The sequence below is a fragment of the Callorhinchus milii genome, unplaced genomic scaffold (assembly GCF_018977255.1).
Source record: "Callorhinchus milii isolate IMCB2004 unplaced genomic scaffold, IMCB_Cmil_1.0 Scaffold4, whole genome shotgun sequence".
In the NCBI taxonomy this organism is placed as follows: domain Eukaryota; kingdom Metazoa; phylum Chordata; class Chondrichthyes; order Chimaeriformes; family Callorhinchidae; genus Callorhinchus; species Callorhinchus milii.
This window is the reverse complement of record NW_024704745.1, coordinates 25577444-25604724: the sequence shown is the minus strand read 5'-3', so window position 1 is coordinate 25604724 and position 27281 is coordinate 25577444. Positions and strand designations below refer to the sequence as shown.

The 27281-nt window shown below is 41.7% G+C and overlaps 1 protein-coding gene across 1 annotated transcript in view; it reads left to right on the top strand.

Annotated features, from left to right (window-relative positions):
* myo16 (myosin XVI) overlaps positions 1–27281 on the top strand; it is a 247081-nt gene that overhangs the window by 166600 nt on the left and 53200 nt on the right. The window contains exons 24-27 of the mRNA XM_042334636.1: positions 3970–4045; positions 4665–4843; positions 5379–5459; positions 6984–7189. Of these exons, the coding sequence (XP_042190570.1) occupies positions 3970–4045; positions 4665–4843; positions 5379–5459; positions 6984–7189 (542 nt within the window). The remainder of the gene's footprint in view (positions 1–3969; positions 4046–4664; positions 4844–5378; positions 5460–6983; positions 7190–27281) is intronic.

Genomic DNA, 27281 nt, shown 5'->3' with positions numbered 1-27281 from the left:
ATTTCAACTCCTTTATATTCCAGCCCCTTGAGATAAAGACAAACATTCCATTAGCCTTTTTGATTACATTTTGTACCTGTGAGCTTGTTTTTACTGATTTGTGTGTGTGGACACCAAAATCCCTTTGCTCCTCCACAGTTCTTAGTTTCTCACCATTTAGAAAATATTCTGTAATAGAAAATAGAGAGATAAAGTTTGGGTGGTTTGGGTTGGAGAGTAGTCTTTCACTGTTTGTATTTTGGTTTGAATCCAGTCACAAACTGATGAGATGAAAGTCTCCTCCCTCTAATATGGGTTGAAAAATACAGTGGGTGTTGTTTTAACCATCCACTCCTGAAGATGTCCCAGTCCTTGGCTACCATGGGGCAACACCTCCTCCCAATTTTGTTCATCTGCTTCCTGCAGCAATTGAGCTGGCCACCAGAACCATTAAACTTGCTGCCTGATCCCAGTGGTGGAATGCATGGAAATGTCAGCTTGGTTTGGATACTCATAAGCAGACTGAGACTACTATGGGAAAAAAAATCCCTGTTGCAAAACTGCCTTAACTCAGCTTTAAAAGCGAAGGTGAAATAACACCCTCAGGCTCAGCATAATGGTTAGGCCTGATAATTATCATAATCATGGGGATTGTCATTTGAGTGCTGTTAAGTGAAGGAAAGTGTCTTAACTCATCCTTTGAAGCAGCACTCAAATGCTGCCTCCAGTATTTAAATACAGTCACTTTGGCTTTCCAAAACATTTTTTTTCAAAATGCAAACTGAAGCAAGTCAGAAGGGTGTTCAGTTCCATAGGCACGCTTTAAGAATAGATGGAAAAAGCAATGTTTACAAACGGATTTGATGTGAAAAACATTGCATTAAATCTGTCAAGAAGCATTACGATTTTTCTGTTTTATTCCGATTTTTTTGGTGGTAGGGGGTGGTAAGTCACATTTTAGCCGCATTCTTAAATAAGGAACTGAATATATTTAGGAGTTCCACAATCTTGATCCTATAGAGAGCCTGTCAAAACAGCAGAGTGAGAACAGAGGAAAGTATGCTTCTGCTGTGCTGTTAAATACAGGCAGGTTGTGTGATGTTTTAGAACTAAAACATTTTAAATTTCCAAAATGCCAGGGGGTCTTGGGACATCTTCCTGACATGAAAGGCGCTACACAAATGTAATTTGTTGTTGTTGAGAGTATACCAATGCCTGATTAGTGAGTTACAAAATGCACCTTTCTCTAGCTTTGGTGATTGTAATATAACTAGATCCAAATCAAGGATGAGTTAGTATGTGTCAATACAAATACTCATAAATCCACTACTCTAAACCATACACTTTGTCCCACTCCCAGTGTCCTTTTGTACTTCCTGCCCTTCTTCTTATTGACCCATACTCTGAAAGGAGTATCCAACAGTGTTTAAGAAAGTCAGCACAGTTTGTAGCAAAGGATCAACAGCTAAATCCCTCGAGCAGAAACATGTGGTGGACAAAGCAAATGTGTTTGGATTGCAAGTGCTGCAGAAAAGTATAAGAACTGTCAAATCCGATAGCTTTGCAATACTTAAGAGTGGCGTCTAAAAAAAACACAGCTTCCAGTGCCGAAACAGTGTACACATCAGAATTCACTCAAAGTTGCTTTAGTTAAAAAATATTTAGAACCCGACCATATATTCTGTTGAAAATATGCTGCTAACTGGCAAAGTTTAACGATGTATGATGGGCAGTAGACTAGTTACCTTAATATTTTGTTGAAGGTATCTGCCTCTACTTCTGCATGTCTCGATCGGTGTTGTTAGTCAATTGACAGATCACTTTCTGGGGGTAATAATCCTTTCAAAAAAAAGAAACATTTGGGTCACTCAATCCACGACTGTTTGTGGGATATTGCTATGCGCAATTGGCTGCCACATTTTGCCCACAAAATACACAGTCAATCCACTTTACAGTATATTCTTTGAAGCGCTTTGAGACATCTCAATGATAAGGCTCTATATCAAATGCAAGTTTTTTTTGTATCTTTCTTTTTCAAGGATGCCTCATCGCAAATCCAAGGATAGTGTTGAAGGCAATAAATTACCTTATTCACCTACAAAAATGCATCTTAATTTCTCTCACTGATGCACGTGCACGCACACATACACAATCATACTTACAATAAGCAAACATTAAACGGATGATTCAGATGACCAACATTTGTACTACTCAGCTGACATTGGCTTCCTGATAAATCAGAATAAATGTACAAAAATAGTAAACAAATCAAGCTTTATAATTCAACAGTGCCAAATTTTAATCCTCTCATATACAGGTTCTAATATAAATCTTCTAATTATCCATTTTTGTTATCATTGTGTAACACAAACCAGTCTCGCTTATACATGCACTAACAATGCACTGTGATCATAAAAAATATCTCCTTTACAAAAGACTTATCAAGAATCAGCCCTGTGAATAGTTGTTTAGATTATACTGAATGTATCTAATGGTAACTAGGAAGAAAAATTCCCTCTCAAATGTCACCAAGTTTTAAAGGATTGATGTCCAGTTTTCTAATCCAAGTATCAGGCAATGCACATAAGTGGAAGTCTTTGGAGGTATGTTAGTTATATATGGCCTGGAGATAGGACAGTAATCTGTTTGATGCAGACTGATATAACTGGTATTACCCATTCTGAGTTATTATCATACAATGGGGAAATTAGGCCACGAGATTGGTCTCCGGACTGTTAATATCCGTTTGCATAATGGCCTTTTAGTTCCAATCAATTTGTTTTCATCCTCTCATCAGTATATGTGTCAGAAATAGCCTTCTCAACTGTCATCTAACCTCTGCCACTGGAATGCATCTGGGAGACAGCCAAAGGCTGCTGTGGTCTCAGAAACTGAACCTTTAATTCCAGACAAAGACAAAGAAGATGCATTAATCAATGAGGAAGCTTTCAATTTTTTTCTCTTTCCAGTGATTTTCCAGACAAAACAATCAGTATTGTCTGGTCCAGACTAATTGATGAATCTGTCAGGCTTCAAAAGGTTTTCTGATGTACAAGTTTTGATTTAAGTGGAGAATAATTTCAAGTCCCTTAATATCTATTTAAAGTCCCTTAATACACTGTATACTGTATGTATTTCACAGAATGTTGAATTATAACCTTGCTATAATTTTTTTTAATTTTAAAAAATCTCTTCATTGCCAAATGTGTTTAATGCTTGGTCTGGTATCCCAATTCTATTTGTATTTGTGTGTTGGAGACATCTCATTCAAATTCCATTGTCACCTAATGGATGTAATTTGACTTCTCTCATAGATATACGTGGGGATATTTATATTCCTTGGCCACTTGTGGATTTTGCAAGTCCATGTCTTGCAATCCATGGAATTTCAGTCCTTGAATACACTTCTGGGATCATTTTGTTTTAAAACATCCATTTGAAAATCTGAATAAACAGGGAACAGTTGTTCATACAAATGGGTGCAATTTGGAACCAGGCATGTTTACAAAAGATGTGTCCAGGATATTTTCCAAAAAACTTTGACAAGTGGAAGGCAGAAAATTGCTATTTGAAAGTAAATTGTCAGCCTCCACAGTAAATAGAGATGCAACTATATTAAAAGCTATATTTTCTGTGCTTTAATATTTTGAAATTGATTGGAGAATTCAGTATGAAGGAGGTTGATTTTCGCAGAATGTTGTGAACCAGCTGGAAGAAAGGTCAGAAATATGTCGGCAAAAGTAGTGACTGTTGGAAAGTGATCAAAGCTGCTTTCTTGTAGTTGTCTGTCCCACAGTTGAAGCTTCAGCCCAAAATGCACACGACAATACAGCTGTGTGGCAAGTTGATTGTGCAAGACAGCATAATCAAGTGAACTTGCTAAGCAGTCAAGGCAAATTCAGTTCAAAGGAAGGAACAAAATTATGTTTTAAATACATTTCTATAAAGACAACATGTTGAAACTGTGTTTAATATTCGGTCTCACTACAGGTGACCTATGATCTGATGGGAGCAATTGAAAAGAACAAAGATTCACTCTCTCAAAACCTCCTTTTTGTTATGAAAGGTAAATATTTACATCCTTACAAAAGTGGGGACCATGGGAAATAGTAAATCTGTATTGATTTTGACTTTCTGTTAAACAACCAGTAGCAACTTTGGCAATGTGATAGAAAGTACTTGCATTATTAGAGTGCCTTATAGGCCACCTCAAAGCACTTTACATTAATTACTGTCGAGTATATTGATTGTTTTTGTAGGTAATGCACTCTTACATGAGGAAAGTCTATAAATGCACATCAACAAATTTGCTGTACTTAGTGGAAAGCACAATTCCACCTTATTTTTCTTTCCATATCAGTTTCTAATAATGAATGTACAAATTTCTAATGTAAAAATTGTGCTTCAGTGTTTTTTAAGTACTTTTGAAAAAGGGAAAAAAGAATGGGTTTTACTATCTTGGGCAGAGAAAGTTTAGGAACAGTTTACCTTGTAGGCAGCTGGAGCACACTGTTAGCACTACACCAATTACTTTGGAGAAATGCCCTTTGATTTTGGTCTACAATACAAAATGTTTGACAATTTTAGCATTGAAATCTCAACATCCTTTAAAACAACTTTGGAATTTGAGATTTCTTTAAAAAAAAACATCGTTAACAAAACTTATTTTTCTTTTGAATTGACAGCCAGTGAAAACATTGTTGTGCACCAGCTCTTTCAAGCAAAATTGACCCAAACGGGTTCCCTTGTTCCTCCTTATCATCGTCTGAGCCTTAAAGGCTCCAAGGCAATGCTACTGTCTCAGAGCATCTCTTCTGCTTCAAGAGCATTAGGACCAAAGAAAATTCTGGATCTCAACAGCAAGGTAAATTAGACATCATTTGGTAGAAAATAATCCCCAACTCCTCCCTGATTGCAAATTGGCAACTGAGCTCTCATAACCAAATATGTAGACTTCACAAAATATGTTGATCATTAGCTGAATATTAAATGTATGCATAAGTTGAATATTAACACTTTAGGGCATCCTTCCACCATCAAAGTTGCTATGTATATGTAAATCTGTATTGTTATAAGGTTTGTTTTCAACGTGTTTCACAATTATATTTAACTGAGATGCTGACTTTTGAATCTAAACCCAGTATTCCAGGAAGCAACACTAAACGTGTTAGCTGGCTTCAGTCCAAACCATTGTGCTGAAGTCAGAGGATGCTCACTTCCTTGAAACAATCAAAAATTATCAAATGGTTTGGCCACAACTTTGTGATGTTCTGATTATCGATGGTAATAATTATCACATAACATATCACGTTTTTCACTTCATAGCAATAACACTTCAGAGCAAATGTTTTTCACGTTGATAATAACTTGTGCTGATTTGTATTTTTTTTCTCTCTAAGTTTCTCAAAAAGAAGGGAGTAACAACATTCCTCCAGCGTCTGGAGCGTGGTGGGCCAGTAACACTGGCTGCTCAGCTCAGGGTAAGTCACTGTGTGAAATGAAAGTGAATTAAACTTGGGTCTAATTCTGGCAGTTTCTTACAAGACTTAACGATATTGTCTCCAGTGACAAATCTTGTCTGTAAAGGGAAGCATTTCCACCAACCCGCAGGATTTCTGTGAGCAACCTCCAGGCATGTCATAGAATAGTCCCCATTGATCACCAAGGCATACTATGTTTATTATCTGGTTTCCCTAATTGCGACTCAGTGTGCATGAATTAATGACAGTCCCACTCAGCTCCCATTAACCTTGCAAGCCAAAGCTCTAATGGGTAGGGTGGTCCTAATTGGACAAGCTGCAAGAGAGCTTGCCAGACAAATACTCTCAATGGCAAGCTATGCAGTTTTAGCTGGTTAGACTCTAGCAGTACCCCAACACACATTCCGGGGTCCTCAAGTATTGGTTCTTGCCAACCTAATGCTATCCAGAATTAGGTAAGCAGGATGCATCCCTCCAGGGAGAGAGTTCCATTCCAATAAAATAATCTCTGGAATTTCCATGTGTAGTTGGGATGCATGGAAAACCCCACCCTCCAGCCCTCTTGATTCCATCCCCTAGCTCGGGTGCAAACCCTTAACTATCCAGTGCCTTGGGACATCCTTCTGACATGAATGGCGCTGTATAAATGTAATTTTGTTGTTGATGTATGGAATTCTGTTTGTTTTTGATACTCTTAAGCATGGTGATTTGATTCCGCGTATGCCAGACTAATTTATTTACTGATTTGCTAATTATTGAATGTGTTATTGACTGTCTTATGAAACATTATTTTCCCAACCACCCCCACTCCCGATTTCAGCATAATGATTTGGTTCAAGGCTGTTTTGCAAAAGTGTTTGGCATTATCTTGGTAGCTGCTTAGTAGCAGAACTGACTTTTCCCACTGCCCCAGCCACTCTTCCCCCTTCCCCTCTGAGCTCATTTTAAATTAGTTACCTATTTGTAGCACAATCCCATCTTCGGAAGCAAAAATGGAAATCAATTATTCTGACTCTGGAGGAGTGCATTTGTAGGAATAGATGAACAGTTGTGACAAATCATAAGTGATTTCATAACGCTTTCGATAATTATTGAATCTGTTATAAAAGGTTGCATTTTCTATCCCATGAGTTCTAAACGTTATATGTTGAAGAACATCCAATTAAAGTAAAATATATGAGGCATCATTTTCAGAAACACAAAGGGATTTTCCTTAACTGCATCAAATTGACATTAAGCAACCAAGAATAGAATAAGATAATTGCTTGTTATCACTGAATAAGAAATCGAGTTCTTTGTTATGAATTTTTCATTTTGGGTAATGCGATTCCTCATTTGTGAACGTGCCATTTGGTTGGACAATCTAATTATTTCTGGAAGTCAAATACTATAGTATTCCTGGACTTTCAAATTCCCGTTTGCAGAAATGGATAATGAGTTGTATGTATTTTTAAATAAAAGACTTTTAGAATCTAAAGATAGAAGAAAGGCCAAGTCTTAACTGGATTTCTCTTGTCACTGTAGAGCTCCATTAGTGATTTTATGGGAAAGCTCCAGAATGCCACTCCTCACTTTGTACACTGTATCAAACCCAACACTTCCAAACAAGCAGAGACTTTTGACAACTTCTATGTATCGGCTCAGCTGCAGTATGTTGGTGTTCTGGAGATGGTGAGGATGTTTCGCCACGGTTATCCTGTACGACTATCATTCACTGACTTCTTGGCAAGGTAAGTAACCTGTAAATGTATCAAGGGGACAGTAAATACTGAAACAGTTCACAACCATACATCAAAAAGTACGAACACATTGCACCACAGCCAGACTCTCGAATCATCATCCTCAGGGGCTCAGCTGGAGTAACATTTACTCTCATTCTAAGCAGTAACATTTGTCTCTATCTGTAGATATATTTAGGGTTAAGAACTGAATTTCTTCAAAGCATATACATAATGAGTGGTAGTGGTTTACTAATAAACGAGGAAGTAACTGCAGAGTTCATGAGCACCTCTGTGTAAGGACTCAAAATCAAACCTGCGACATTCTAGTCACAAAATGCAAGTGAAAGTTACTTCAGAAAGGCAGGTAACTGGTTTTTAAAATTAATCTGGCTGTGTTTATCATTCAAATCTAAGCCATTAGATACTGTAAAGGTTTGAACTATCCAGAATTTTATATTACTGTAATATTTCTGTAAACAGCACTCTTGGATAAAGCCACTGATCGTGATTGAGTTGTGGAAATGTGTTAGGTGGCCGATGACGGTTATTGATATTAACATAACAGTTTGTTGAATTTGATAATAATCCTTGATAACTTGCTCCTAAAATAGCAGCTAAGTATTTTTCTACATGATTACATATTATATTTGATATCTGATGAAACCATAAGCTGTTGCACCCAGTTTATGAATAAGCGAGATGGATATTAGGCACGCAGTGGAATAGATGTGTTTTTTTATGATAACAAGAAACCATTATTAACCCAACAATCTTTCAGTACATTGCAATCAATATTAATAGCAAAATAAGTCTATTCCAAATGTATAAATATAACAATCTTGAAGGATTGTTCAATCATTCAAACATGTAAGATGGATATTTTGCATATTTGCATCTTTGTCTCTATTTTGAATTACAAACATTAAATGCACAACGTAAACCACATCAAGTGGGTAAAGTAGCCATATTCATAGGACCCTTTTCCTGCTTGGACATTCATTAATTGCTCTTTGCTGGATTGTTCAGGAGAAAGATTCAAGTACAACCTCTCCTAAAGGTAGCACAAATCATAATTGTGTGCTGGATGCTCCAAAATAGTCCAGTCAACAGGGTCTCTCTTCTCCCTCTGGATGATGACACAGTTAGGAAAATGGTGGAGCAGGGGTTGTATTCAGTTGATGACAAAGAACCAGCTGTATATTCTCTAGAGGCTTCAAGAGATGAAACAGAGAATAATAGCTGATGACTAAATTTCCATAGAATCATAGATTGTTTACAGCTCATACGAGGTTTCCCTCACTGGCATTGGTGTCCTGGGCTACAAACCCCCAAATAAAATTGATGATTCACTTCATGGCTGTTTGAAGGACATTGTGCAGCGCTCCGGGATGCTACCCTGTATGAAGGGCGTGTGTAAACTGATTGCCACACTCGTCTACAAAATACATAGTTGTGAAAGGTCCTATATCAAATGAAGGATTATTAAGAATTGTTTTATTCCTATTCCTTTGTTTTTTCCCCTTTTTTCCTTTGCCTCTTTACCCTTGTTATTTTCCATAGCATTCATGCAACTCCCAATGCTGTACTGGGCTTAGTTTTGAGAGTCATTCTACATAGTAACAAAACTCCAAATAAAATAAAATCTTCTAACCTTCCTCTTGGTCTTTCTGGTGCTAATCCTCAATTTATGTACCATCCAATATCTCTGCTTTTGTCCCATGACATGATTAAAGTCCACCTACCTGTCTCATATAGTTCTTAGAATTGTTAAATTAATTATACATTTTAGAGTATTTTGTAACGTGTAACAAATCACAAGGTGCAGATAAAGAAAGTCTCATGGCCTAGTTGATCTCACGCTTCCAGAATACCTTCTTCCCACTACAACCTTAAACTGTTTCTTAAATAAATCCAATGTTGTGGTCTCAACTGTTCTTTCCAGTAACCCTTTTCATCTGGTAATTGTCTTCTTTGAAAAGACATATTTCCTGGTGTCTGTCCTTATCTTGATGCAAGTAAATCTGCTTCCCAAAGTTTGAGAATTCGATCCACTCATTATTTCAGAATAAAGCATTAAAGCTTTTCATTTGCAATCTTTAGGTATCATACATCTCTCTTCTTTTAGCCCAAATGTCTGAGAATAATCCCCCCAAATAGGTTGTTTAAATGAAGAAAGTAACAGCGATTCATGAGCTCTGTTACCATGGCAAAGGAACATGCTCTGTACCTGCTGTAATTGAAAGGAAACTTGAAAGAGCTTCTGACCTTTAGGGCTACGATAGCTCACAGGAGATTTCAGGCTTATCACTTTCCATGTATTTATTAATTATAAACTGTGTGGCTGAATACTTTTTTTTAACATTCTGAACTGAACTGAAGCATAACACCACTGACAATAAACATTAATAGATAAGGCTCCAGTTGTACTTCACCCACTGAGGTCTAATTTATGTGATCACTAAAAATAGTACTATGCCGATTGCAGAATGTTTATTTACAACACAGAAGAAGGGTATTTTGTTGCTAGTGCCAGCTTCCCTGCTGCAGCAAACTGCTCCAATCCCATTCTCTTTCCCTATCTTCAATATTATTTCTCTTTAAGCTGTTTGATCCTTTTGGGGGCATCTTTGAAATAGGAATTCCCATCATAATTACAGACAAAAAAAGATTTCTATCTTTACAAATGGCCTTGTGTTGAGATAAAAATTTACGATCATTATGTTTAAAATTTAAACAACAGCAAATTACATTTATACAGCGGAAGGTACTGAACAGTTAAGGGTTTGTGCCTGAGTTAGGGGTTGGAATCGAGGGGTGGAGGAGGGCTGGGGGTGGGAGACTGGCTGAAAGCATGGTCAAAGAGGAAGGTCTTGAGATAGGTCTCGAAGGGGGTAAGGGAGGAGGCAAGTCAGAGAGATTCTGGATGGTTCGAAAGGATGGGGCCAGAAAAACTGAAGGCCTGACCTCTGAAGGTGGGGCGGGCAGAGCGGGGGATATGGAACTGTCCAGGTCCCGCCGAGCAGAGGGAGCGGACAGGTTGGTATAGTGTTAATACAACAACAATAAGATTCCATTTATAGAGCGCCTTTCACATCGGGAGAATGTCCCAAGGCGCTGCACAGTTGGGTCAGGACCCGAGCAGGGGGGAAATGGTCAGGATGAGGGGAGAGAAGGGAGGGAGCGAGGAGGGGGTAGATAGTCGAGAGGGGAGCTGAAGGCACGGTCAAAGAGAAAGGTCTTGAGACCGGCCTTGAAGGAGGAAAGGAAGGAGGCGGCGAAGGCACTGGGGGATGGATTTCCAGAGCCTAGGGGCTGAGAGGCTGAAGGCCCGGCCACCGATGGTAGGGCGGTTGGGGCGGGGGATGTGCAGCAGACTGGAGCCAAAGGAACGGAGGGTACGGGCAGGTAGGTAGGGGGATAGAAGGTCAGAGAGGTAGGAGGGAGCAAGGCCGTGAATGGCCTTGTAGGTGAGGATGAGGATCTTGAAATCGATCCTCTGGGGGATGGGGAGCCAGTGGAAGCGAGCGAGGGTGGGAGTGATGTGGTCGCGAAGCCTGGTGCGGGACAGTACGCGAGCTGCAGAGTTCTGAATGACCTGCAGCTTGTGGAGGGAGGTGGCGGGAAGGCCGGCGAGGAGAGAGTTCCCATAGTCCAGCCTTGAGGTGATAAAGGCGTGGACCAGAGTTTCAGCAGCGTGAGGGGTGAGGTAGTGCCGTAGTCTGGCGATATTCCAGAGCTGATGGAAGGCAGTGCCAGTTGTGGCGCGGGTATGAGGGAGAAAGCACAGCTCAGGGTCGAACAGAAGCCCGAGGTTCCTGACTGGCTTTGAGAGGTGGAGAGTGCAGCCTTGGATGCTGATGCTGTCAGCGCCTAAGGTGCGGAGGCGCTGACGTGAGCCAATCAGGAGGGCCTCAGTTTTACGCACGTTGAGCTGAAGAAAGTTATCTCTCGTCCAGGACTCGATGTCGGACAGGCAGGCTGTCAGGACATCGGTGGTCGTGAAGTTGAGGGTAGAGGAGGAAAGGTAGAGTTGGGTGTCATCCGCATACATGTGGAAGTTAACCCCATGTCCGCGGATGATGTCACCAAGGGGGAGCATGTAGAGGGTGAAGAGGAGGGGACCGAGGACAGAGCCTTGAGGGACACCGCACGAGACAGTGCGGGGGCCGGAGGAAAAAACATTCGTGGAGACAAAGTGAAGACGGTGGGAGAGGTACGACCTAAACCACTCCCCTAATAGGAAGGAACATGACAATGAAGGGCTTTAAAAATGAGGATGAGGATTTTAAAGTTGATCCTCTGAGGGATCGGAAGCCAGTGGAGCTGGGTGAGGATGGGCTGATCGGTTCATGGAGCATGGTACGTGGGACGTGGGAGAGCTGCAGAGTTCTGAATAATCTGCAGCTTGTAGAGGGAAGAGTTGGGAAGTCTGGTGAGCAGGGAGTTAAGAGTAAAATTAATAATGGAAGTACAGCTATAACGAATTTTTATAGTTAAATATTTCCATGGTTGTTAAAGGAAAATTAAAGCAATGCTCCATCAGGAATGGGGGAGAGAGAGAGAAAGCACCTCTCACACACTCCATCCTAGTATTCAGCTATTTACATGACTGATCAGAGGCAGTGGCCTATGCAGATAGACTGAAGTTTGCAGAGAAACAACTGAATGCTATTTCTTTGTGGAGTCAAAGGGATATTTCAGGCTTACTGCTCCCAATCTGGAGCCCAAAGTAGCTGTGCATTAGGGGCATGTTAGGCAGAATAGTAGATACAATTATTGAACAATTCACTTGATGTTTTAAATCTTAATTAAACCTGCGTTTGTTGTATGAAGATAATTGAGATGGTTTGCACCTTTTTTGCTGGTTTTACTTAACAGTAAACATTCTGTGTGTTATCTAGTGAACACTGTAAAATAAGGAGATAATATTAATTTCATTGAAACTGAAGTGGAACGAAAGAAACAAATTGTAATCTGATCTCTGGATCAACCCAACCAATCCTCTCTCCCCACCCCTCCCCCCAAACACACACAACAATCTCCCTTCTGCATGAATTCTCTGGCTTTTTTGGCTAAAAAGTACAGCAACAATATGCTTTGCTGTTGAGTCACTGCCAGCTCTCTTGTCAGGTTTCATTGGGAATTGAGTAAGAGAGCTAATGTTTGTGATTAAACCTTGGTGTAATACACAGCTACAGAAGAGTATGACATTGAGGAACTGTTTCACCACTGATGTAGAATCACAGAGACAAAAGCTCTCCGAGGCATTAAAAGAGCCTGGTCATGTTAGCTTCAATCTGACCCCTAACCTTTCCATATCAATTAACCCAATTGAAACTGGGTGAGTTTCATGCCTGCCGCGTGCTCATTGTTCACAGTGAACATGTAAAAGCCATTTGCAGTATAAATTTTTAAAAACAGTGATAGTGATCCTGTATCTATCTGGAGAAATCAGCAAGGCTTGTGTTACTCCTCACTGAGGTGGAATAACGGAGTCTTGAAGGGTTGTTTTATGCACTAAGACAAAGATGCATTCACTTAGGTTCCTGCTACGTAGAAAATACCATTGTTTATTATGACTACATTGTTCTCAATGGCTACAAAATCATGTGAAGGTATCATTATTACCTCCATAAAGAGAACTAAAAATGTTGTATGGAATAGCAACCTCTATTTCATTTACGCACAAGAATAAACAGATGAAACTGTATAGCTTTCTAAATGATTCTTCTAACAAATTAATATTTATCTTAGATATGCTTTATTATTCATTGCACAATGAGAGTTCTCTAAAATTTACAGATAAAGTAAGTTTATGCGCTGTGGAAACATAATGCGGAGTCGTGTAGCTCAGTGGTTAGAGCTCTCGCCTCACAAGCGAGAGACCTGGGTTCAATTACCGGCAGGGCGAAACCTTGGGCAAGTTTCCTTACTGCACACACCTAATAATAATCCCTCCAGAACACAAAACAATAATAAAAATTGGTCACTTCAATCCACGACTGTTTGTGGGACACTGCTGTGTGCAGTTGGCTGCCGCGTTTCGCCCACAAATATATACAGTCAATTCGCTTTACAGTATATTCTGTGAAGCGCTTTGAGACATCTCGAAGACGTGAAAAGCGCTATATCAAATGCAAGGATTATTATTATAATGGACCTAATGCAAATAGTAAATTGATGTAACACAATTAACAATTGCTTAAACACTTCTGTTTCATACAATTGTTTGTCTATTGCCTGGAACAGAAAACTCTACGTGATTACATGCTTTTTCCATCAGACCATTACATTTTCTTCAAGGGTAATGTGCCTCTTTGAAGTCTGAAAACAACAAAGACATGTCAGAACATTAATATAAACAACACGGGGATATGGACTCAAGTTCAGAAGAGCGAGAGTGAAGACAGTTCAGATTTAATTACTGTACAGAGTGGTGAACATGGGAAATAGACTATGCAAGAAGGTGGTTATTTCAACAAATTCAAAGGGGAATTAGACAGCTATTTAGCAAAGAAATCGATCAAGGGTTATGAGAGAGAAGAGTAATGTATTTTTTCTTAAACCTCCAGCCAGATGGACGTTTCAGGCTTAGTACATATGTAAATAATAATCATAAATCGTAACGGTTAGCTCTGTTAGTAAAATTCTAATAGTAAACAGATTCACTATTATATTCCTTGTTTTACGTTTGGTAAAGACTGAGACAAGGAGCAGAATTTTTAGCTTGATATGAAGAATGTCATATCTAGAAGGTTACAGAGGAGTGCTGGATCTCACTGTGGAGGCAAGCTGCACTGTGGTGCTGTTAATTGAAGAAAGTGTTGAAACCAAGAGAATAGAACAAGGGGACATGGTTTAGAGTTGTAATGTGTAATTTCAGGACAGACATCAGATGTTTTTATATATCCAGTGAGTAATCAACGACAGGAATTGTGGTTGAGGCCAGGACACTGGACTCATTAACAAAAAAAAAAGTTTGATCTGCGATGAGAAGAAGGTATGATGGGTATTCAGGAAGAATAAGATCAAATTGACTGAAGGGCCTATTTTATCCAAACCAATCCTGGCAATGATGTCTCAATATTCCACACTTTCTTCATTTAACTGGACTCCTTCAAATACAAATACAATGTAATTGTGCATACGGGGTGCAATCGAGACTCTATAAATCTAGCATCGAACATATAGCTAGTTTCAATGAAGCAGGATAAGCTTTGCCAGTAAATACATGGCTCTTTACAAATGTGCATGCTTACCTTTAGGTCAGTAGATGTTGCCGAATAGGCTGCTACAGGTAAGGTAATTAATATTGAACTGGGGAGTTACATGCAGAAAGCACTCACTTTTTATTCCCCATGAAAGAATAAACAGCGATATGGAGTATAGCCAAGAGTGAGATATATTTATTTTATGATAAGCACACATGTTGGATAAAATTCCATCTAGATTTACTCCGTTAATATACAATTTCAGAGCATCCAGAATTTGACAAATTGTTGAATTTAGTCCTAACTTTGAAGTTGTTTTTCTGTACTTCTTAAAAGGAACCTATAGAAAACTGGCTTCAATATTAAAGTATTTGCCAAATTCTGATTGCTCTGAAATGCTATGTTAATAGAGTAAATCTAGACACAAGTAGAATTTTACCTCTATTAGTAATATTCCAGCATTTTCTCCAGCAAGTTACTGAGAATTATCAAAAGACAGAGATTACTGGGAACTGAGTGTAATGTATGCTGATCTCTATTTACAGAATGATTTAGTGAAGCTATTTGCTAGATTTAATGATCAGCATAATTTGAAGCAAAAATAAAAATCTGATTGATCAAGGTTATATGACTTTTATTCTTTGATCTTAGTGTCATGATTCAAATGGAGTAAGAAGCAATCTGCTTTGCTGCACATAAGGTTTTAATCAGTTGCAGACTTTGGGAAAGTCAATTAAAGATCATCTACCCAAATTATTATACCCAGCAACAATTGCACTACTTTGGTATGTTTAATGCATTTTGGAAAGATTATGGGGGTCTGTTGTATGATTTTGACTTGCTGAACTGACTACAGTTGTGCTGGACTGTGATCCTCAGCCAATTACTAGGATTAGATTGGACCATAACACACATTCTTTGCTGAGACTATCAGTGAAGCTTTCCCTGGCTCCAGGTATATGTTCATTCTTAATTTCTCCACACCATCTGTAGATGCATTTCCAAACATATGGCACCAGGTGGAGCTGCCTAAATAGACTGAGTAGATCCAGATGTTCTTTTGTACTGTCAAATCTCTTAGAATTGTTTACTCCCTTGGATTAAATCAGGACAATTTTACTCATTATTATGAATGTTGATCTACAGGAGATCCTTAACTTCATGTATTCTCCTACCCCTAGCCTGTGGAGACTCTCATTCACATTTTCATTACCTCTAGGCACGATTACTCTAGCACCTGCTCCCTACACAGCTTCTCCCTATGCTATTTGCAACCCATAGAAAACTCAGTAACCCATATCATCTCCCACACCAAGCTCCATGAGCCTATCAATCCCTATCTTTGCTCAGCTCCACCGGCTTGCATTGAGACTTATCCCTTCCACCGTGCGTTCTTTCAACCACCTTTCTCTTCCCTGCTTCAGCTCTCCCTCCCCTTCCAGCTAAAGCTCCCAGTCATTTATGTGAAATAGTTTGAAGCATCTTCCCAGGCTGTATAAACAACTCTATTTGTGTTAAATGAGCACATACCAGCATTCTGTTGGCTCCCCCCCACTTCTCCTTTTCATACATTACATATATCTTTAATTCTACACAACTCATGCTGCAATGTTGCTTTAGGTCTAAACCTTATGAAATGGTAACAAACCCAAATGAACTTGAACGTGATTTTAAGAATGGATTACTCCTAATAGGAGATAATTGTTTTCTTTAATTCACAAAAATGGCCAAGTAAGACTGAAAAAATTCACATTCTACCTCATTCTTCAATTTGTTTTCAAGTGTAACATCTGTGATATATTTTTGGGTAAATGCAGCTAATGTTTTGTTCCCTTATGCCCATTCACTTTGGTGATGTACATGACCTAAAAGGGCAGAACAGAGCTGATTCCACAATCTGTCTCCTTTTCTTTGACCCACAGTCAAAGCTTATCTTAAACGTAACACCTGTAAGAGCAGATGGTCTTGGCTGACTTAATAATAATAATAATCCTTGCATTTGATATAGCGCTTTTCACGTCGGGAGGACGTCCCAAAGCGCTTCACAGAATAGACTGTAAAGTGAATTGACTGTATATTTGTGGGCGAACGCGGCAGCCAATTGCGCACAGCAATGTCCTACAAACAGTTGTAGATTGAAAATGACCAATTTATTATTGTTTTGTTTTGGAGGGATTATTATTAGGCATGTGGAGTAAGGAAACTTGCCCAAGGTTTCGCCCTGCCTGGAATTGAACTCGGGTCTCTCACTTGCAAAGCAAGTGCTCTAACCACTGAGCTACAGGACTCCACAAATATTTATATTTAAAAGCCGTTATGGATTCTGCTTCAACCACCATTTTAGGGGAGAATTTCCACCTGGGTCCAAATTTATATAACACCTGGGCTTTGTTTATGTAAATTTTTACATTATGTACAATTTGGCAAATTCTTAAATGCAAGATGGTTTCTGAAGGCTAGTTAAAAGAACAAAAATACAACTTCAAAGTTAGGTATCAATTCAACAACTTGTCAAATTTTGTGTTTTTGTAAAATGCTAAGTAAATAGAGTAAATCGAGACATAGATGAGACATAGACTGAGGCCCTCCTGATTGGCTCGTGCCTGCGCCTCTGCACCTCAGGCTCTGGCAGCATCAACCTCCATGGTTGCACAGTACAACTCACCAAGCCAGTCAGGAACCTAGGTGTCTTGTTCAACCCTCAACTGTCTTTTCTTCCCCACATCCAAGCCATGACCCGCTCTGCCATCCCTCACCTCCGTAACATCGCCCGACTCCGCCACTACCTCACCCCTCAGGCCACTGAAACTCTTGTTCATGCCTTCATCACCTCCAGGCTCGACTATGCAAACACCCTGCTTGTCAGCCTTCCCAACTCCTCCCTCCACAGGCTGCAGATAATCCAGAACTCTGCAGCCCGTGTCCTCTCCTGCACCAAACTCCGTGACCCCATCTCCCCCATTCTCACCCAACTCCATTGGCTCCCTATCCTTCAGAGGATCCAGTTCAAAATCCTGGTCCTCACCTCCAAAGCCCTCAATGGTCTCACCCCACCCTATCTCTGTGACCTCCTAACCCCCTACCAACCCACCCACTCCCTCCCTCCACTCAGCCAGCTCTGGCCTGCTCCACGTCCCCCAACCCACCCATCCCACCATTGGCAGGAGAGGCTTCAGCCACTCTGCCCCCAACTTCTGGAATTCCATCCCCCAGTCACTCCGCCTCGCCCCTCCTTAGCCTCCTTCAAGTCCCGCCTCAAAACCCTCCTCTTCGACCATGCCATTTGTCACCCCCCTACTACCTCTGGGACAGCAACAGAAACCCATTCTACCTCTTACAACTAAATGTGAGGATTATCTGTAGCCTGAAAGAGTTGTAGAAAACTAAATATCCATGGGCATGGGATATTTCACTTTCACTTCATGGCTGGGTGTAGAATATTTCTGTGCAGATTAGCTGCCACATTCGCCTACGAAATACATAGAGACATGTTTGAGACGTCCTCCTGATGTGAAAAGTGTTAGATCAAATGCAAATATATTATGAGACCAATAGAAGCTCTTATTGGCTCTAGGTTCTCTTCTCAGAGAACTATATGTGAAAAAATACCATAGTGAACAGAGACATTTTTTCATATACAAATTCTATAGTATCCTTCTGTGGAATTTAATTTTGCCTTTGTAATGAGAGACTTATTTTTCAGTCTCCTTTCTTCTGCATTCCTTCTTCTAAATCACTACAGTACAGTTTTCAAAATCGCCATTGAAGTTTGGAAAAGTAATGCTTATCTTGAATGCTCATCATATTGACTTCCCATTATGGCATCAAGCTGTTTCTTAAATGAGTCCACTATCCTAGACTCAACCAAACTTCCTGGTAACCCATTCCAGGCTTTGATTACTGAGTGTAAGTTTCCGCAGACACGAACTGCCCATACTACCTTGTCTTCATCTGTGAGTGGACAGTGAGGTAGGTTATTCAGCTGCTGGTGGCATCACAATCAATCCAAATCTCGTCCCACTCATACCATTCTAGCAGGAGTTGTGGAATCTCGTAGAGATCTAATGTAGTGCCTTTCCTTCATAATAGCTACATCAATACAGACCAGGGATCAAACTTGGGGTCTTCCAGGATATATGTCTTAGTTTCACCCCATTCGATGATTTTATCGACTGTGCCATCAAGGAGAGCCTATCACGTAGGACCAACCAGAATGCTGTAGTAAGTTTCAATATAATTGGAGAGATATGGTTTGTGTTGAATGTGGTGGTGCATTTTACTTTGGACCTTTCTAATGTTCTATTTAATCTGCATATTTCTTGTCAATCCAGTGTTGCTTTTTGTTAATTCAGTGAGAATTCTTTACAATATATTGAGTTTAAAATGCTTTACTAATACCCCTTTTGAATGGTTTCCAAATAGAATCAGTGCAATCATCAGATTAGGATTTACTTCAGTCAATTTAAAATTCAGCTTTCATCCTTAACATTTTTAACTTTATTAATTATTAGGTGACCATTGCACAGTACCTTACACTTCTTAATGTTATTGATGAGCCAGCCATACCCCTAGCTCTTCAGTAACATGAGACACCCATCTAACATCCAAAATCTGTTTGTGTAACTATGCCTTATCACTGCAAAAAGACGTCTTCAAAGTTAAGCCCTAATTCAACATGCCCCAAGGTCAGCCCACAGTAAGAGTGATTTTTGAGTAGGAAATATGCATTCTGTTTCCTGCTCCTAACCACTACCACTGGAAGTAATGATCAATCCCTCCAACAAATGACACATAATGTCAGATCAAGAAATGACAATGCAATGCCTTTGAACGGAAAATGAGACATGAGTGTGACTACATTTCCAAAGTATTCCATGGGGGAAAATCTGTTCTTAACAAGGCAAATAAAACACATTATTAAATGCCTTACACAGGAGTACAATTACCATAAAATTCACAGTCAATGGATGTTTGAACACTAGATGACTGTCATGTATCAAGCTCATTTTGATGAATGGCATTGAAGGCTATTTATTCATTGCACAATTCATACATTATGTGTTTACAAAGATTATTTCTACATCTTGACATTTATTGTAGCAGCAATATTATGGAGTGAAAAAGCAATATCAGAGCATTATCTTCATAATAAGTAAGTTGTTCAAATAATATTTCTAAAAATATTATAAATAATTTAAGACCAACATAAAGTCCTAGAGCTTATTTTGAGAATGAATTGAAATGTATTTGACTTGGTTTGTGTATAAGAGTTCCCACTAGATGGCGATCTATTCTAAGAATGAAATTTTGACTGCAGCACTTAATTTGTTATCGCAGTGCTTTTTGTGATAAACTATCTGGATGTTTTCTCCCCTCTGGTGTGTGAGTTTTCAATGCAGAAATCACTGCATTTGTGAATACAATGAACGATGCGATAATTTGTAGTTGAAAAGAAGCAAACCTTCAATAAAGGAAATTAGTTGGAAGAAAGGGGAGAATTGTCTTGAATGTTCAGGGTTAAATTGTGATACATGATGTGATCACAATAATTGTGTTCAAATTATTGAATAATTCTACATAAGGTGTTAATATCCTGATCAGCTTCTACACAATGGTTTAACCCAACGATGGCCCCAAACAACCACACATTTGGATTTTTGAGCCAGATGGGTCCAGGGCACTTCTGATTACAGATCAGCAAGCCTGCTCATTGGCAGGAATCGGAAGAGCAGGGATTCTTCCCTTTTTTTCCTGTTAGTCCTGCAAGCAATGGGCAGCTGCCAGACACTGTTTTCAAGGCAAGCTATGCTACAGCTTTGGTGTTAGCTGTTTAACCAGCTAACACCACAGTCTGGAGTCCCCAAGCCTTGGTTATTGCCAACCTATGCCTAACATTCTCCGAAATTCGGAAAGTAGGGTGTATCCTTTTGGGATAATACACACTCCATTCCAAACCTAAAATTTCCATGTGTTGGTACAGCCCTGAAAGTTACCTGTCTTTTGCTTATAAAAAAAGTATTATGTCCACCACTATCCAAGATGCAAGGGAGCCAATGTTGATTTCTAGTTTTCCCTGGTAAAAGAAATGAATATTTAGATTACTTTAAATTCTCAATTAATTCTACACCCCCTCCTAGCACACCTAGTGTGCTTACTGCTTTTGGTCCACCCATAACTATAATGCATGCCAGGCAGACAAATCTTCAAGGTAATAATTAATGCATCTTGTTGTTGTTCTAATATAATAAAAGTAATCCTTGCATTTGTTATAGTGCCTTATCACGTTTTCGAGAAGTCTCAAAACGCTTCACAGAAATACACTGTAAAGTTCAGTAACTATATAATTTGTGGGCAAACACTGCAGCCAATTACACCCAACAGTGTCCCACAAACAGCCGCGGATTGAGTGACCAATTTTTTTTAACAACCACAACAAAATTATATTTGTAAAGCGCCTTTCACGTTGGGAGGATGTCCCAAGGCAAAAACAGTCAGGGATCAGGACCCGGGTGTGGGGGGCGGGATTGGAATGAGGGGGGGCAGAGGGGTTAGGAGGGCTGCTGAAGGTATGGTCAAAAAGGAGAGTCTTGCGTTATGCCTTGAAGGAGGAAAGAGAGGGAGCAAGGCCAAGGGATTGTTGGATGGAGTTCCAAAGAGTGGGACCAGAGAGGCTGAAAGCCTGACCGCCGATGATAGAGTGGGAGCCCTGGAGCAGGCCAGAGCCTACTGAGTGGAGGGAGCGGGCAGGTTGATAGGGGGTCAGCACGTCAGAGAGGTAGGAGGGGGCAAGGGTGTGGAGGGCTTTGAAAGTGAGGAAGTGGATTTTGGATTCTATCCTCTGAAGGATGGAGAGCCAGTGGAGCCGGGCAAGGGTTGGAGTAATGGGGTTATGGAGCCTGGTACAGGAGAGGACACGAGCTGCAGAGTTCTGGATGATATGCAGCTTGTGGAGGGAAGAGTTGGGGAGACCGACAAGGAGGGAGTTTCCGTAATCGAGCCTTGAGGTGACGAATTGCGTGGATGAGGGTTTTGGCGGCCTGAGGGGTGAGGCAGTGGCAGAGTCGGGCAATGTTCAGGAGGTGAGGGAATGTCTTGCTAACATTCAGCTGTAGAAAGTTTGCTTTCATCCAGGACTTGATGTCTGACAGACAGTCTGTCAGGACATCAGTTGTCCTGGAATCGAAGGTAGACGCAGAGAGATAGAGTTGGGTGTCATCCACATACATGTGGAAGTTGAACCCATGCCTGCGGATGATGTCACCAAGGGGGAGCATGTAGAGATTGAAGAGAAGGGGACCGAGGACAGAGCCTTGAGGAACACCACACGAGACTGTGCGGGGGCTGGAAGAGAAAACATTGGCTGAGACAAATTGGAGACGGTCTGAGAGATAAGACCTGAACCATTCAAGAACAGAACCTTGAAGGTTGAGGTGAGAGGAGAGGCTGTGGAGTAGGATGGAGTGGTGCACGGTATCAAAGGCAGCAGAGAGGTCGAGGACGCAAAGGGAGCCCTGGTCACAGGTGGACAAAATGTCATTTGTCACCTTAACCAGAGCAGTTTCCGTGCTGTGGAGGGGCTTGTGAATGGAGTGATAGGAGAGGAATGAGCGAATCTAGGAAGCAAGGACTTTCAAAAGTAAAGTGAATAGGAGATGAGCCGGTAGTTAGAAGGCAGGGATGGATCCAGGGAAGTTTTTTTCAGGATGGGGTTGATTCTAGCTGTCTTTAGATGGATGGGAATGGTGCCAGATGAAAGGGAACGATTGATGGTGTCGGAGAGTAGAGGGGCGAGAAGATGGAGCTGGGAGATAAGGAGAGGGGTAGGGAATGGGGTTGAAGGAGCAGGTGGTGTCTTTCATGCTGCATATGGTGGTGATGAGAGAGGAGGGAGAGACAGGTTCGAAAATGTGTAGAGAGGGATGGGTAGGGGCCGGAGTGTGGGAAGGAGATGGGGAGGGAGTGGCAGTTGAGAGGGTGGAGGCAGCTTAACGGATCCCCTCGATTTTGGACTCAGAAGAAATCCAGCATCGCTTCACAGTCAAAGCTTGAGGAGAGAATGGGCGAGGCATAGGAAGCTGGACAGAGGAGCCTGGGGTTGTTCTTCACCTCCAAGATTATCTTGGTGTAGGATGATTTGGCGGAGGCGAGGGCAGAGCAGTATGTTTTGATGTGGTCCAGGCAGATAAGCCAGTGGACCGTTAGGTCAGATTTGAGCCAGGTGCGTTCGGTGCCCTGCACCTGACCCTTGAGGGAACGGAGGTGGCTGGTGTACCAGGTTGAGGTTTGTGAATAGGAGGCAGTTCAGGAGGTGAGGCATCAAGAGTGCTGGAGAGAGAATTTTAAGAGATTTTTATCCCCGGAAAAGCGATCAGCCAATCGATAAACCGGGTTCCTACTTACTGCTAGGTAAACAGAGGAATATAGAGTAAGGAAACTTTCCCAAAGTTTTGTCTTGCCTGGGAATCGAACCCGGGTCCTGTCACTTGAGAGGCAAACGCTCTAACCACTAAGCTACACAACTTCAATATGCCTAAAGAAGCAGTTTATCTCTTCAAAAAGGCACTCACCCAGCAAAGATTGTGTGTGGGTTTGGGCGAAGGAAAGGGACTGCCGAGGTCCAGAGGAAACCTGTTGCAGTGGTACATATCCATGAGAAGCATTGTGCCTTTATTTTAGGATGTAAAAATGGGTGCATCTGTTCTTTTAGAATAGGTACGCCCACACAGTAAAGCATAGTTTTGCAGTGAATCATGTTATAAATGTATAAATGTGTGTACAGAAGCATGTACAAATCAGTCTTACTAATTCATAAGCTCAACACGCAGCTACATACTGGTCATAATGGAAAAGTCCCTGGAGGCTAAGCTGATTCAGTGGGTTCAATCAAATATAGCTAATGGACATAGTCCTGGTTTGTTAGAGGTTACTAGGTACTCTTGGATTATAATATTTTAGTTTCTGTAGGAATTTTGATTATTTGGGCTGATGATTAAGAACGACATGTCTGAAATGCAATCTTTATTAGAGAAGTGGCTACAGTCATTCCATTGCTTAAAAATGAACAAGTTGCTCTTTCTGCATCATTGCTAGCGTCCATAGGGGAATCAACAGTGACTCATCAAAGTACATTCTCTACTTGTTTACATCTATTTCCATGTTAAAATTTGCATTGAATTCAGTCCAATTTGTATATATTTTTTGCTGTGTTTATAATACAAAGCACCATTATTGCAAATAAAACTATGTTCACACTCAGCATATGTGAGACTCCAATGCCTTGAATTCCTCCCATGATCAGTATTCCAAATCCTTTTTTCAAAAATTACAGATCTTTGAAAAGTGTGCAGTCTAGTCCAAACTGAGCAAAACACATTGCCCTTGTTTTTTCTTCTGGAATACAATCCCAAGAACAAGGATGTCCAAGCTCAATTACTCTGGATGGAGAGAGATCTTGTGACCAATACAAACATATATATATATTTATGTAAAGCCATTCAAGTCAGGAGGACATCACAAGGTGCGTGACACTATGCCAGTTCTACAACTCCAGGTCCATTATATTAGGAATTAAGTTTAAGCAACAACAACAACAAGAACTTGGATTTATATAGCGCCCTTCACACCAGGCGGCGTCTCAGAGCGCTTCACAGCAACGGATCCCGCGGCCGAGCCAGGGGGAGGGGGAGGAAGGTGACCAAAGGCACAGTTGAAAAGAAAGGTCTTCAGCAGAGACCTGAAAATAGGAAGAGAGGGAGTGAGGCGAAGGGAGTGAGGAAGGGAATTCCAGAGCCTCAGGGCATAGTGGCTGAGAGTGGCTTACCATAGAAAGCAGGGCGTAAGCGTAAGCAGGGAGTGGCGTACCATAGAAAGGTGTGTTAGAATCTACTGATGTGTTAGAATGCCAATATTTCTATGTTGTTGATTTTGTTCACATTTATCCTGGTATGTAGCATGATTTTATTGCCTCTCATCTAGGAATCAAGGGACAAAAACATGCAATCAGAAATTCAAATCTAGGTCTAGTAGATGCACCAATTGACCAGAACTGTTCTAGGTTTCCCCTATTTACCTCTTAAGTAGTCAGCTATTAATAACTTATAGAAAATCTTAAATCAGCCACAGGATTTGATCGGCTCAACAGAGTTTCCTGGGCAACTCAAGAGCTTCTGTTTACACAGCCTCCAGTTGTTTTCCATGAGCATGGAAAGCTACCGATTGCGAAGCTTCCATCTGACTAAAAGAGTAGAAGAAATTAAATGTTATGCACAACCTGCCCACATCAATACCCGTAGACACTGTCAACCCTGATAAATGGAAACCTGCTTCCCTTGTTACTAACAACTTCATGTTAACTGGATATTTCCATTGGATGGTTAATAAGTACACCAAAGTCTTTCCCCTTTACCACCTTCAGCATTCATTATGTATCCATTTTTCATGTCACTTTTCCAATTTGCCATGGTTTACTCTCACCATGTTAGATTCCAATTCACATAAATTACCAAGAATTTTTTATATAGTAATAATGATAACAATGGTAATATTTCTTACTTTTGATACAACACCTATAATACCAAATTTCCTAATGGTGTAGCTGGCAATCCAACACCACAGATCTGGCTTCTCAGATTTCACGATTGAGACTATCAGGACTGGTTCTGTTCCTAGCCCATTCAACGGAACAATATATCACATTGACCACAAACGTTACCCACTTTCTGTACAGCATCAGCATCCAAAGCTGCACTCTCCACCTCTCAAAGCCGGTCAGGAACCTCGGTGTTCTGTTCGACCCTGAGCTGTCTTTTCTTCCCCACATCCGCGCCACAGCTGGCACTGCCTTCCACCACCTCCAGAACATCGCCAGACTACGGCACTCCCTCACCCCTCACGCTGCTGAAACACTGGTCCACGCCTTTATCACCTCAAGGCTGGACTATGGGAACTCTCTCCTCGCCGGCCTTCCCGGCACCTCCCTCCGCAAGCTGCAGGTCATTCAGAACTCTGCAGCTCATGCACTGTCCCGCACCAGGCTACGCGACCACATCACTCCCACCCTCGCTCGCCTCCACTGGCTCCCATCCCGAAGAGGATCGAATTCAAGATCCTCATCCTCACCTACAAGGCCATTCACGGCCTTGCACCCTCCTACCTCTCCGACCTACTATCCCCCAACGTACCTGCCCGTACCCTCCGTTCCTCTGGCTCCGGTCTGCTCCACATCCCCCGCCCTAACCGCCCTACCATCAGTGGCCGGGCTTTCAGTCTCTCAGCCCCGAGGCTCTGGAACTCCATCCCCCAGTGCCTTTGCCTTGCTCCCTCCCTTCCCTCCCCTCACCTTGACCGTCTCCACCCTGCTCGGGTCCCGACCCAACTGTCCAGCACTTTGGGACGTCCACCCGACGTGAAAGGGGCTCTATAAATGCAATCTTGTTGTTGTTGTAGTGAGAGGTAATTTGTTAGGATCTCATGTGAAATCCTTCCACATTCTCATCCCTCCCTACGACAACAACAACAACAAGATTACATTTGTATAGCGCCTTTCAAGTCGGGAGGACGTCCCAAGGCGCTGGACAATATACAGCATTTCAGACCCAAGCTGGGGTCAGGGTGGAGAAGGGAGGGGAGGGGACGTGGGTTGGCTGATAGCATGGTCGAAGAGGAGGGTCTTGAGGCGGGACTTGAAGGAGGCTAAGGAGGGGGCGAGGCGGAGTGACTGGGGGATGGAGTTCCAGAGATTGGGGGCAGAGTGGCTGAAGGTTCTCCCACCAATGGTGGGGCGGGTGAGTCGGGGGACGTGGAGCAGGCCAGAGCCGGCTGAGCAGAGGGAGCAGGCGGGTTGTTAGGGGTTTAGAAGGTCACAGAGATAGGGTGGGGCGAGACCATTGAGGACTTTGTAGGTGAGGACCAGGATCTTAATAATAATAATAATCCTTGCATTTGATATAGCGCTTTTCACGTCTTCTAGACGTCCCAAAGTGCTTCACAGAATATACTGTAAAGTGAATTGACTGTATATTTGTGGGCAAACGAAGCAGCCAATTGCACACAGCAATGTCCCACAAACAGTCGTAGATTGAAAATGACCAATTTATTATTGTTTTTTGTTTTTGGAGGGATTATTATTAGGCGTGTGGAGTAAGGAAACTTGCCCAAGGTTTCGCCCTGCAGGGAATTGAACTCAGGTCTCTCACTTGCAAAGCGAGTGCTCTAACCAGGTCTCTCACTTGCAAAGCGAGTGCTCTAACCACTGAGCTACAGGACTCTTGAACTGGATCCTCTGAAGGATAGGGAGCCAATGGAGTCGGGCGAGAATGGGGAGGATGGGCTCACAGAGTTTGGTGCAGGAGAGGACATGGGCTGCAGAGTTCTGGATTATCTGCAGCCTGTGGAGGGAGGACTTGGGAAGGCTGACAAGCAGGGCGTTTGCATAGTCGAGCCTGGAGGTGATGAAGGCATGAACAAGAGTTTCAGCGGCCTGAGGGGTGAGGTAGTGGCGGAGTCGGGTGATGTTACGGAGGTGAGGGAAGGCAGAGCGGGTCATGGCTTGGATGTGGGGAAGAATGATGAGGGGAGAGGTGGGGGTGGGATCAAGGGAGCAGGTAGTGGGTTGAGTTTGCGAACAATCGCGGAGAGGGAGGAAGGAGAGATAGGATCGAAACAGTATAAGGGGGGATGGGTGGGGGCTGAGTCATGAGGGAGAGGTGATGTGGGGGTGGCTGTGGATGGGGCAGAGGAGGCTGAACATATCCCCTCATTTTTGGTTATGAGGAAATTCAGCATCTCCTCACAGTTGGAGTTTGAGGAGAGGATGGGCTAGGCGTGGCAAGGTGGACGGAGGAGATGGTTTGTGATGGAAAAGAGAAGCCGGGGGTTGTCCTTTGCCTCCA